A 13,373-nucleotide genomic window follows, 5' to 3' on the forward strand; every position below is an offset into this window, starting at 1 on the left:
CGGCGTGCGGGGCACGGACCGCGGGGCCCTGCGGCGAATAAGTCGCACCGTGCGGGGCACGGTCTTCTGAGGGAACCGGAGTCCCGCTGTGTGGGTGGGAAGCAGCGTTGCCCCTTGCTCGCTGGGCCTCGGCGGGTGGTAACTTAACCTCTCTGTGCCTCAGTTACCTTGCTTGCAAACAACAGTAGTTATCTGCCTTGCACAGCTGAAAGGACTCGGGGAGAACAGTGCCGGGCTCCCAGCAAGTTCTAAGTGCTCGTTAAAGAAGTCCCCCTTTTGCACCGTTAGCCCAGTACTTGGCCAACGTTAGACGGCCAGTAAGAAGCAGGGTTGCGCAGCGCCGAGGGCCCCGCCCCGAAGCAGCGTTGCGCTGCCTTGGCGACCTTTCCTGCCCATTCTGTCTTGCTAATTCTCCGTCTTCTAAATGCCTTCTGCCGCCTTCTCCCGAGGACGCTGGTCATGACCTCCTGTTTTACGGGCTTCGATGCGGCCACAAAAAGCGGTAGAGTACAGCTGACCTTTGAGCAACGGGGCCGTTAGGGGTGCCGCTGCGGTCAGGCCTGTGCAGTCCAAACCCCCCGTGACTTTTGACGCCCCCTCCCCCTCCCCCGTCCAGTTTTACTAACAGCCTTTTGTGGGCCAGAGGTCAATTAACCTAGTTTGTATGTTAGATAGTGTGCTCTTAGAATAAAGTAAGCTAGAGGAAAGGTGTTATTAGAATTATAAAAGAAAATAAATTTATTGCATGGAAAAAAAAAATCCACGTGTAGGTGGATTTGTGCAGCTCAAAGCTGTGTTGGTGAAGGATCAGCTGTGTTGAGGAACCGATTCTGGGAGCCTTATCTCGAGTGAAGGAGGCCAGTCCTAGCAGATCACGTGCAGAGTAGGGGATCTGGGGACCGCGTCAATTAGGGGTTGCTTAGGGCTAAGGTGTGAAGGGGAAGGTGGGGGTGATAGGTAAAGGTTAAGGGCTTCTGGGGGTAATGGGAACGTTTTAAAATTGACTGTGCTGATGGTTACACCCATCTGTGAATAGATCGAAAACCTTAGGATTGTATATGTTAAGTGGGCACATTGTATGGTATATGAATTACATATTCATATATGTTAAGCCTGTTAAAAATTGAGGATCTCTTCCCACGGGTAGTATTGAGACCAACAATAGCAGCGAACACTCGTTACTTACTGTCTCATTTAAAGCACTAAGTGCCCTATATGTATTTCTTATAACTCTTCGAAAAAATTTTTTTTAATGTTTTATTTACTTCTAGGAGAGAGAGAAAGCGTGAGCAGGGGAGGGTCAGAGAGAGAGGGAGTCACAGACTCTGACACAGGCTCCAGGCTCTGAGCTGGCAGTCAGCACAGAGCCCGACGCGGGGCTCGAACCCACGAGCCGTGAGATCATGACCCAAGCGAAAGTCGGACGCTTAACCGACTAAGCCACCCAGGCGCCCCTTCTTTTAACTCTTCAAATAACCCTGTGAGGATGGTATTATTTCTGAGTTTTATGGGGGAAGAATCTTAGGCTTGGCAAAAACTTCTCGAATGTTTCGCACGAGTTAAGTTCTGTGAATTCAGAACCTTATGACTCCAATCCTTGTAACCACTCACTGTACTGTATAATTAGAAGGCCCACAGGGTAATTTTACAGAGGCATGGCAGATGGTCTTTGTCTCTTTAAAAAACGATCAAATGCATGACTATTGCTCTAGTGTGTAAATTCCTCCATACGATGCTGAAACGTGTAACAAAATGTGTAACAAAATGTGTTTGAAATTATTGCTTTCTATCAAACACCGTCACCTACCTAAACTTTACTTTTACCTTCCCTCCAGCACCAGCGGGAGACTTTTCTTGTTCTTGTTTCTGAGTTGGTTTTCCACTGTGAAACTGGTTTTGTTTTATTCTATTTTATTTTATTACCGTATTTTGAACATTATATATTGTTTTAAATATCTTCTGTATAAATACATTTTAATATTTATATATGAAATACTTATTATACATATAAATATATTTTATCAAATTGGCTTCCGCACAACACCCAGTGGTCACCCCAGCAAGTGCCCTCCTTCGTGCGCATCACCCACTTTCCCCTCTCCCCCACCCCCATCCATCCTCACTTTGCTCTCCGTATTTAAGAGTCTCTCATGGTTTGCCTCCCTTCCTCTCTGTAATTTTTCCTCCCTTCCCTTTCCCCATGGTCTTCTGTTAAGTTTCTCAATAGCCACATATGAGTGATAACATATCTGTCTTTCTCTGCCTGGGTTATTTCACTTAGCATAGTACCTTCCAGTTCCATCCATGTTGCTGCAAATGGCCAGAGTTCATTCTTTCTCATTGCCAAGTAGTGTTCCATTATATACATAAACCACATCTTCTTGATCCATTCATCAGTCGATGGATATTTAGACTGTGCATGATCTGGCTATTGTTGAGAGTACTGCTGTGCACATTGGGGTCCATGTGCCCCTATGCATCAGTACTCCTGTGTCCGTTAGGTAAATTTCTAGCAGTGCTGTTGCTGGGTCATAGGGTAGTTCTCTTGTTAATTTTTTGAGGCACTGCCACACTGCTTTCCAGAGCAGCTATACCAGTTTGCATTCCCACCAACAGTGCAAGAGGGTTTCTGTGTGAACCTAGTTTTCAAAGTCGGTTTAGAAACCCCTCGGTGGCTTGGTCGGTGGAGAGTCCAACTCTCGCTTTTGGCTCAGGTCATGATTCCATGGCAGGGGGATTGAGCCCTGGATCAGGTTCCTCACTAAGTTTGGAGCCTGTTTGAGATACTCGCTCTGTCTTGCTCGCACTTTCTCTCTCACTCTCCCCCTCCCCACCTCCTCCTCTCCCGCCCCCCTTCTGCCCCTCTCCCCTGCTTGCACATATGAGTGTTCTGCCTCTAAAATAGAAACAAAACAAAGCTCACTTTAGGGGACCTCAGGCTTCCAGAACAAAGCTCTGCTGTGCCTGATGTTGGGGATTGGTCAGTTGCTCTGGACCAGTGACTCACTGCACTGGGTCAGCTTTTCGTGTGTCCTGTGTTCACATTTGTACCTCACAAAGTTGTAACAGATCACCACATATGAGTATGGTAGGCACATCCCCCAAATAGGTCCGTGTCCTAATCCCTGGAATGGGTGAATATGTTACACGAGAGACTCTACAGATGGGATGAAGTTAATGGCTTTGAGATGGGCGATTCCGCTGGCTTGCCTGGATGTGCCCACTGTCATCACAGGGTCCCTGTAAAGAAAAGGGAGGGGCACCTGGGTGGCTCATTCTGTTGAGTGTCTGACTCTTGATACCAGCTCAGGTTGTGGTCTTATGGTTGCGAGTTTGAATTCCGTCTTGGGCTCCGTGCTGACAGAGCAGAGCCTGCTTGGGATGCTTTCTCCCTCTCCCCCTGCCCTTCTGCTCAAGCTCACGCTCTGAAAATAAATAAATAGATTTAAAAATGAAGGGGGGAGGCAAGAGAGTCGGAAGGGGTGTCCTGATGGAAGTGGTGGTTGGGGTGATGTGGGGGCACTGGCCCGGGAATGTGGGCAGCCTCTAGAAGCTGGAGAAGGCAAGCAAGCGTACCCGCCGTACAGCCTCCAGAAGGAACCCAGCGTGTCCACCCCATTTCAGCCATCTGATCTCCAGATGACCAACAGGCGTGTGTTGTTTTAACCCTCTAAGTTGGTGGTGGTTTCCCACTGCAGCCTTGGGAATGGGATCCAGTGGGCATTTTGAAGGGCTTACTAATTCCTGCAGCCATGAACATGAACATCTTCTAGTGACCAGAATCCATTGTCCCCCATCTTACTATCTTGTTTTTTAGGATTCCTGTGTTTTTGGCCTTGTCTTCTCTGCCAACTGAGCTGCTTCAGGGCAGTCTTGCTCCCTGTAGGGTTCAGCATGTAGCCAGCCGTGGATAAATAATAACAGCAACTGATCCTGTTGTGCTGGGCAGTGTTCTGAGTGTGTCCACCAGTTTCATTGGCACGGTGACTCTAATCCCCATGTTACAGATGAGCAAACCGAGGTCCAGAATGGTGCAGGGTCATACTGTTAGCCAAGGTGCAGAGCCCAGGTCCTCACCTTGGGGTTCTGTTCTTACTTGATGTGTCCTCACTTCCTTAGATTTTAAAATCAAATCCATTTCAGTCCCCAGAACTTGAGATCTTCCTAAGAATGTATCTTATTTTATTTTATTTATTTTAAGTTTATTTACTTACTTTGAGAGAGTATGCACACATGGGAGGAGGGGCAGAGAGAAAGGAAGAGGGAGAGAATCCCAAGCAGGCACCACAGTGCGGAACCTGACACACTCATGAGCTGTGAGATCACAACCTGAGCTGAAATCAGGAGTTGGATGCTTATCTGACTGAACCACCCAGGCGCCGTGGGAAAGTGTTTTATTTTTTTTTTAAAGCTTTTTTTTTTAATGTTTTATTTATTTCTGAGAGAGAGAGAGAGAGAGNTCATCTCTCTGTTTTCAATGATTGGAGTTTGCTTTATTTCATGCTGGTGCATTGAAATACTTAATTTATTTTTTGTTCTTTTTGGGTCTTCTTTAAAGTCTTTTCGGTACCATACTAATTTTTTTAGTGAAACCTGATTTTGCTCTCTCATTATTTCAAAATTGTATTAGTGCACCTGGATTATGGATGCCTGACCAGTTTTGATGTGGAATCCTCACATCTTATTTAAAATAGGGCAGTAATTGGACATTTTAATGCTTATTTGTGAGGCTTTGTCCTAAACCAGAAAAATAGAGAGTTCATGGTTAACATCTGTATTAATGGATATAATGAATCCATAAAATATCAAATAGGGATGAATACATTGTTTTCTAAGGATGACTCAAGAAAGAATCATTATGTTGGAAAGAAAAGATTTTAGTTTTCCATTAGATTTGAATACTTTTCTCTAAAACAGGTTAATTTAGTTGAGAGGATATAGAACTCATTGTGGAAACCTTCAATGGTAATTTAGATTGTATCCAGCCAAGTTATCCTTCTTTAAACAGTATGAGTCTGTCAATAAGAATCATAGAAGGAAAATACTACCTTGGATTTCAGATTGCGCGTGACGTGTGTATTTCTGCTTGTTTCCCTTAGGGAAGCCCCCGGAAGTACTTGAAGAAAGTCCGTCAGGATGGGGTGTGCCTCCCGGCCCTGGAGCCAACAGTGTGAAGAAACGCAGCTGGGGGTTCTTACTCACTGGGGTTGTTGGTGGGACACTGGTGGCCGTGTACGCCGTGGCCACCCCGTTTCTAACACCGGCCCTCCGAAAAATTTGTTTGCCGTTCGTACCCGCAACTACAAAGCAGATCGAAAACGTCGTGAAGATGCTTCACTGCAGAAGAGGACCCCTGGTCGACATCGGCAGCGGCGACGGTCGCGTTGTGAGTGACGCTGAGGCGTTTTAGGGTTTCTAACTGGAAGTTTCAAAATTTCTGCCTCACGTTTCTTGTGAGGCTTATGCAAAGCCCTGTTAAATCTGACTGTTTAGTTAAGTCGTCGTTTATTTTGTGTGTGCTTAGTGATCAAACCTTCCAGCGTGTTTTGGAATTTTTTTTTTTCCCCTCAGATTTAATTTTTCTGAAAGGAAAAAAGTGCTCTGCAGACCTGCCAGGTAAAAAGGAGCAATGAATTGATAATTATGAAATCATCCAGTAAAAAATCTTGGGGCAGCAGAGGCGGTATAATTAGAGGAAAACTACTGAGTCACAGGGTTTAACATAGTTGGTTGCTCTCTTATTTATTGATATTCTTACATGCATAATAATTCTCATGGGCTAATGTAGAGTTAAAATGGGAAAGAGCCAGTGCCATTAACCCTCATGTATCCAAAGATCAGACTTGTGAGCTCAGCACACTGACTCCAGCTGAGAACCTATAAATAAGGCTTCAGGGCCCTGACTGCCCAGCGGGTGTCTGAGAGCACGTTCCTCCCTGGGCCCCATGGCACTGTCCTGAGGCCTCCATCCATCGATGAGCCGGAAAGTGAGGAGAGCAGTAGTCAAGGCCTGTGTTCTGCAAGCATCTCTGTGGAGACTAGAAGGGACATGACCCCTTTCACCGCCCCTGCAGCATGGACCTTGCGATATAATCACAGTGACTTGAATAGCCAGGAAGAGGTTAGAAGGTGACTTGTTTTGAACAAATCAAGAGATGTATATATGTATTTTATTTTAGAGAGTGTGAGTGGGGGAGAGGGGCAAAGGGGGAGAGAGAGAGAATCTTTAAATTTTTAAAAAACTGTTGACTTTTGAGAGAGAAAGAGAGAAAGAGGGAGCTTGAGCAGGGGAGGGGCAGAGACAGAGGGAGACACAGCGTCTGAAGCAGGCTCCAGGCTCCAAGCTGTTGGCACTGAGCCAGATGTGGGGCTCAAACTCACGAACCGAGAATTCTTGACCTGAGCTGAAGTCAGGTACTAAACCGACTGAGCCACTCAAGTGCCCTGAGAGAGAATCTTTTTTTTTAAAAAAAATATATGTTTATTTATTTTTGAGAGAAAGAGAGAGAGAGTGCACAAGCAGAGGAGGGCCAAAGAGAGAGGGAGATACAGAATTCAAAGCAGGCTCCAGGCTCCAAGCTTCCCCGTCCACCCCCCCCCGCCCCCGACATGGGGCTCAAACCTGTAAACTGAGAGATCATGACCTGAGCTGAAGTCGGAAGCTCAACTGGCTGAGCCACCCAGGTGCCCCCGAGAGAATCTTTGGCAGGTTCCATACTCAGCACGGAGCCTGATGTGGGGCCCGATCCCATTTCTGTGGGATCATGATCTGAGCTGAAATCAAGAGCAGGGCGTTGAACTGACTGAACCACCCAGGTGCCCCTCAAGATGTATATATTAATCAGGAGGAAGTTTTAAAATGCAGATTTGAATGCTTTACATATCTGAATAGTTTCTTTGTGGTTTCCTCTTTTTCCTAAGGGGGTGACACTGTAGTTAACTAGGGACATTACTTTAGGCAGACGCCTCCTTCAGGCAGGCTCCCCTGAAGAGCAGGCAAGGCAGATGAGCAGAGGCCCCGGGACTAGCCCACTGTCCTCACCTTACAGAGGCCTGTGGCATTCTATGGTTGACTTTATTCTGACCCGTTCCATTTCTCTTTTACCTGTTTTCAGTTTTGAGTGAGCTGTCTTTAAAGACTAAGGGACTGTGTGAGTAACAGCAGGTTCTTTCGGGACGGGTCATTTTGATCGTGTATTACAGCCAGTTGACAGAACATTCTCTCAGGCAGGCCCGTCTTGCCCGCTGCTGTGCTGTCACTGCTGGGGAGACACACTGGGTTTTCAGCAGCTTGTCAGGCCTCACCAGGGGTCAGCTGGTCCAGAAGCGCTTTATCCACAGCAGACCTGCCTGCTGCAGTGCTCGACGTGAAATCTTTGACAGAAACACAAAAACTGAGTTTAACTCAGCCTTGTCCTGTCTACAAAGCTGTGGAGCTTTAGAGATCTGCCTTTAAATGATATTTTGAACAAAAGTGCCTTTTTTTATTGGACATTTTGATTCTAGACCATAAATGGGAGGTATTCATATCATCTGACCATGTAAAGTTGAGATCTTTTTTTTTTAATTCAGTTTTTTAAATTTATTTGGAAAATTCCAGTACAGTTAACATACAGTGTCTTGTTACTTCCAGGTGTACAGTGTAGTGATTCGGCATTTCTGTGTGTTACTCAGTGCTCCTCCTGATAAGTGTCCTCTTCATCCACCACCTGACATCCCCCCCACCCCCCGGGAACCACCTGTTTGTTCTCTAGAGTTAAGAGGGTGTGGTTTTGTCTCCTGTGTTTTGTTCATTTTGTTTCTTAAATTCCACATATGGCTGAAATCATAAAGTATTTGTCTTTCTCTTATTAGCATCATACGCTTCTAGATCCATCCATGTCATTGCAAATGGCAAGATTTCATCCCTTTTTTATGGCTGAGTAATATTTCATTGTGTGTGTGTATATATGTGTATATATACACCTCTTCTTCGTTCTGTCGATGGACATGCGGGCTGCTTCCATATTTGGCTGTTGTGAATAACGCTGCAATAACTATAGAGGTGCATGCATCCCTTTGAATTAGTGTTTTCATCTTTGTGGATACCCAGTAGTGGAATTACTGGATCATACGGTCATTCTATTTTTAATTTTTTGAGGAATCTCTGGACTGTTTTCCATAGTTTCTCACCAGCAGTGCATGAGGGCTCCTTTTTCTCCACGTCCTTGCCAACATCAGTTTATTGTGTTTTGAGATTTTAGCCATTCTGACAGGTGTGAGGTGATACCTCATTGTAGGTTTGATTGTATTTCCCTGGTGATGAGTGACGTTGAGCATCTTTTCATGTGTCTCTTTGGCCATCTGTATGTCTTCTTTGGAGAAATGTCTGTTCATGTCTTCTGCCCATTTTTAATTGGGATATTTTCGGGGTTTTGGTGTGGAGTATGGAAGTTCTTTGTGTATTTTGGTCACTCACTTCTTATCAAATATATCATTGGTAGATATCTTTTCCCATTCCATAGGTTGATGTTTTTATCTTGAATAAACACTGACTTCTTTCTGCAGGTGATAGCAGCTGCAAAGGAAGGATTCACCGCTGTTGGTTATGAGTTAAATCCATGGCTAGTGTGGTACTCCAGGTACCGCGCTCGGCGAGAAGGGGTGCAGGACTCTGCCAAATTTTATATCTCAGATTTGTGGAAGGTACGTAAGGCAAGAATGGTCCTAGGAAATGCCAGCCAAAACTTTATACTTCATAATTAGTATGATTAAAAAAAAGTAAAATGGGGGCACTTGGGTGCCTCAGTCAGTTAAGTGTCTGACTTCGGCTCAGGTCATGATTGCATGGCTTGTGAGTTGAAGCCCCATATCGGGCTCTATGCTGATGGCTCAGAGCCTGGAGCCTGCTTCGGATTCTGTGTCTCCCTCTCTCTCTGCCCCTCCCTCGCTCATACTCTGTCTCTCTCTCCTTCAAAAATAAATAAACATAAAAAAAGAAAAACCACTGTAAACCGTATTAAAGGAAAAATAGTTAAAATACAAGCATAATGTTTCTGGATACTGAAATGTGAACACCTTTAAATTGACAGGTTTACATGCCAACTCTTTTAGAGTAGTAGCTTAAAGCTTTAAACCTGATAGGTCATGTGAATTCCAAGAATTTGCTCAATTAAAAAAGTTCTCATTTCTATTTATTATAAAACGATGAGACTTTTTTTTTTTTTACCTCATTTGGAAATCTTATAAATTACAGGCATTAATTTGTTAACATTCTTGGTAAATGGTAGACTTTCTGCGTGTGCGTGCTTGTGCATGCGTATAGGTGTGTGTGCGCATGTCTGTGTATGTACGTGTGTGTAGGTGTGTTTTGCAAGAGGCAGAGATGAGTGCAAAAGAAAGAATCCTCCATGTTGTCATGGTTCTTTCTGGTCTTCATAATGTATGAGAATCTTCCACATTTATTTGTACTCCAAAAAACCATGCCCTGTGATTTTGCTTTAGGGAAGCTCCATAAAATGCTTTTTCTTAACTAAGAATTTCCCATTGTAATATTGTCATCGGTAGTTTATAAGAATTCACTTGAGTTTTGCTTGCGTTGTTTTTTATCTGGTATATATGTAAACGATCTCTCTACAGAATACATAAGACTTTTATTGGGCAATAAGAATTTTGACTGGCAAAGCACTTTTCGCCCCAGTTTTTCAACTAAAGACCATTTTGTTTCAGTTTTTGGTTAGTATTTTCGAGAGGAGGAGGGGGGACTAGAACTTTAAGGATGGCTCAACACGAAAGACCGGCGGATCTCAGGTCTTGCGAGTCCTTGCCAAGCTAGTTGGGCGTATGTTGGGGTAACAGAGAGAGTGTGGACTGAGACATGGGTGGCCACCAGCTGGTCACCGGATGTGTCACTGGCATGTCTGACAAATGACCCCTGGGGGGCCCTGCGTGGCGTGTCCCTGACGATGCCAGGAGTGACTTATGGAGAGGCGTGTAGAAAACTGTAATAGATTGAACTACAGTGGATTCTTCCTGTGAAATCTTAAAGGGAGCCATTCCTTGTGAAAACCTACTATTTGATGAAATGGAGCCTCATATTTGGCCTTTTAAAATTAATCTGTGCATTGTTTCCCCTCTTCTTTAGGTTACCTTTTCGCAGTACACAAACGTTGTTGTTTTCGGTGTGCCCCAGATGGTGAGTATGAGTCCTCCTTTCCCCTGGTTGGTTGACCCTGGTCGTGGGTGGCCCCTCCAGCTCCACCAGGCGCCTCCGTGGCCCCCCGCCCACGTGCCCACAGCAGCCAGGCGCCCACGGCAGTCGCCTGTGGATTCTGCGGGAACATCAGATTTCAGTTCACTGGCTTGACAAAGTACTTCAGGGCCTTAAAACTTGAATCATTAAAGATTCAGTCATGTTGTTAAAACTTTTACGTCAGATAAAATTTTCAATGACCTACCTCAGCCCGAAAAGTTCCAATCTGGAAACTACTTTCTGAGCTGCCAGTGTCTGATGCGGTTGGAGGGAGACTTTGGCGGGTGCTCACTTAACGCCCAGCTGAAGTCACCTGGGAGAGTTCATGGCATGTTCCCTTCCAATCGATTGTCCCTCTGGCTTTGCACTGAGGCCTTTTCGAGGGCGGGTGAGCGGTGGCTAGTTGCAGTTGACCTCAGCTGACTGATTTGTATCAAACTTTGATTACGTACTTTCAGAAGTGAAAATACCGTGGCGTCTGGGCTGAAAATGGTTCTGAATTTAGCCTTTGGAAAGACGACCAGGATGGGTACTTTTATTGTCGTTGTTGGTTTACAGACCATAGAAAGAAATCCCTTTTCATTTTTCAAGGTCTGTTATTGTAGCCATAATAGCCTTGACAAAATTGGATGTTTGCTAAAATGCCACTATATAACTGATATGTATGGTTTTTAATTTTAAAAACAGAGGTATTTACTTTTTGGTTGTTTTGTTTTCTTATTTGCACTTTGGTTTTTGTCTAAGGTGGTTTAGTGCTTGAGAAATGTATTCTGACTATCAGAAAGTTGAGTACAATGCCACTTTTTTTTTTAAGTTGATTTAGAAGTGCTTTTGTTACATATTCTTAAAAGGAACAGGATTCTGTGTGTTTGGAAATCTCAATAAGCCTAAAACTAAGATGAAACCTGATGTTTGCATTTTTGTTAGAGAAATCAAGAGAAGGGGGCGCCTGGGTGGCTCAGTCCGTTGAGCGTCCAATTCATGATTTTGGCTCAGGTCAGGATCCCAGGGTTGTGGGCTTGAGCCCTGTATTGGGCTCTGTGCTGCCAGTGCGGAGCCCACTTGGGATTCTCTCTCTCCCTCTCTCTCTGCCCCCCTCATGCTCTCTCTTTCTCAAAATAAATAAACTTACAAAAAAAAAAAGGAAATTACAAGGGGCGAGATTTCAAGTCATTTGAGAAGACTGTTGGGGACCCAGGCACTGCCGTGCAGCTTGTTGGTTGGTTACTACCTGTGAAGTCTGGCCGTTCCTTTGGAATAATTAGCATCTCAGAGCAAATAAATTTAATCTGATTTCCATGCTTTATGAAAACAGAAAGTTAAAATTTATTGAGACTTCCATGCCATGCTGAGAGGCTGGCTGATGCTGGCCCGAGATGTGGGCTGCCCAGGCCCCAGTGGGGGGCAGCAGTGGCCTTTGGCGGCGTCACCACGGAACCCGTGGGCCCCGACCCCGTGTGTCTTCCCGTGTTTGAGTTTGGTCAGTGTGTGGAGCTGTTCACCTAGTGGAAATAAGAGTCCTATTTTTTTTTTTTTTGATGATTGCTTTTGCAATTGTCCATTTTTCTGTACACAGAGAACCCTTAAATAAAGAACTCGTAACACTGCACTGTTCCCGAGACAAAGGGGGGCAGCTGCAGTGCACGAAGCGGCCACGTTCCCCGGAGTGAGCGAGGGGTTCAGCCAGCGGGCCATTTCCCACGCAGGTGCCTCATCCCAGGACCCGCAAGGGCGCATTCCTGCGCGCAGGGCCCCGTGGTAGCTTCGCCTGCGGGGAGTGGGGAGGGTGCTGGCTGGGGGTTCAGGAGGCCGGCTCTGCCCCCCGGAGCCGCCTGCGGGAGCCCCGATTGGGGGTCTTCTAGTGAAAGGCGCTTCCCTTGTCCCGGCGCTGGTTGGCAATCCGGTCGTGGCCTCATGGCTCCCATGCCAGCGTAGCACGAATGTTTCCTGTGGCGGCTGAGGCACACTCAGGCCCGGGGAGGGGAGGGAGAAAGCGCGGCCCGTGAGGGGTGGAAGCCTGGCGTTCTAGAACTCGTCCACCCGCTTCTCATACCACCCTGACTTGCTAACAGCTCTGAGCTTTTGTGGCTCGAAATGCATTTCAGCACAGGTGTGTCTCTGCCCCCCCAGGAGTGAGGCATCCCGTTTGGCTCTGGTAGATCCAGTGCTAGCACGGCAAATAGCCACATGTAACTCTAGCTCGTGCTCCTCTTCTCAAAATGTGGAACAGATCATTCGTGACCTTGTTTAAAACCTGAGTGGATGTCTTGCTGTTTTAAAGCAGCGAAGATAAGGCCCGAATGCTCCATGTGGCCCGAACTGACCCCTGCTCTCTCAGCTCTGTGTGCCAGCCCCCTGCCCTCTTCCCCTGGACTCCACTGTGTGAGCTGTGTTCTTCCTTCTGACTTCAGTCCCCCCAGCTCTGGGCCAGGTTGGTGAGCTACTGACCAATTACAGGCCGGGTGTCTTCCTCCAGGAGGTCGTCCCTGATTGCCCCATGAGACAAACCCCAGTGCCCCTGTTTTCCATCCACACTGTGCCTGTTCCCATCTCTGTAGTGAGTTGCTGTGTATTTCCTCACATGATGGCTTCGGCAGGTTTGCCGTGTGGACCGCACTGTGAGCTCAAGAGTGAGGGCCGGCCCCGTCTTCGCTTCCAGACCCCCTGCACAGCAGCACCAGCACAAAGTAACAGCTCAGGAAATACTTGTTAAATGAATGAAGAGTGTGGTAGACACATACCCATTAATGATACTTCCTAGTGGGTGTTAAATTTCATAACTTCAAAGACTAATTTTAGTTACAGATCCTATTGTGAATTGATGAGCAAAAATAATACCGAGTTCTGATAAAGATATATGATTCACGACGGAATCCTTTATCCTTTGTCTGTCCATTTATTTGGGGCCACTAAGTGCTGGCTCTGTTCTAATCACTTGGATACTTTAGTGAATGGAAAAGAGAAACATCCCTGCCCCGAAGTGCCTGTACGCTGCGGGGAGAGCACCTCTTACCTGGGTGCCTCCATAAAATATGTCGGCAGTAGCAGGGGTAAGTGCCGAGGGGCGGACCACAGACAGTCCCTGAAAACGGGACGTGTGGAGGAAAGGGGGAAGGTGCCAGGCAGAGCCACTGCAGAGGCG

At 46.1% G+C, this 13,373-nt stretch overlaps 1 protein-coding gene across 2 annotated transcripts in view; it reads left to right on the forward strand.

Annotated features, from left to right (window-relative positions):
- Positions 1-13,373, forward strand: part of ATPSCKMT (ATP synthase c subunit lysine N-methyltransferase) — a 19,098-nt gene that overhangs the window by 144 nt on the left and 5,581 nt on the right. The window contains exons 1-4 of one of the 2 annotated variants that reach the window (XM_077749420.1): positions 107-502; positions 5,100-5,386; positions 8,548-8,685; positions 10,124-10,174. In XM_077749420.1, coding sequence (XP_077605546.1) covers positions 460-502; positions 5,100-5,386; positions 8,548-8,685; positions 10,124-10,174 — 519 coding nt within the window. In that variant the 5' untranslated portion in view covers positions 107-459. Of the gene's footprint in view, positions 1-106; positions 503-5,099; positions 5,387-8,547; positions 8,686-10,123; positions 10,175-13,373 lie in introns of those variants that run through there. The other variant, XM_077749421.1, reaches the window with a different exon arrangement.

Source organism: Crocuta crocuta, unplaced genomic scaffold (genome assembly GCF_008692635.1).
Source record: "Crocuta crocuta isolate KB4526 unplaced genomic scaffold, BGI_CrCroc_1.0 scaffold89, whole genome shotgun sequence".
Classification (NCBI taxonomy): domain Eukaryota; kingdom Metazoa; phylum Chordata; class Mammalia; order Carnivora; family Hyaenidae; genus Crocuta; species Crocuta crocuta.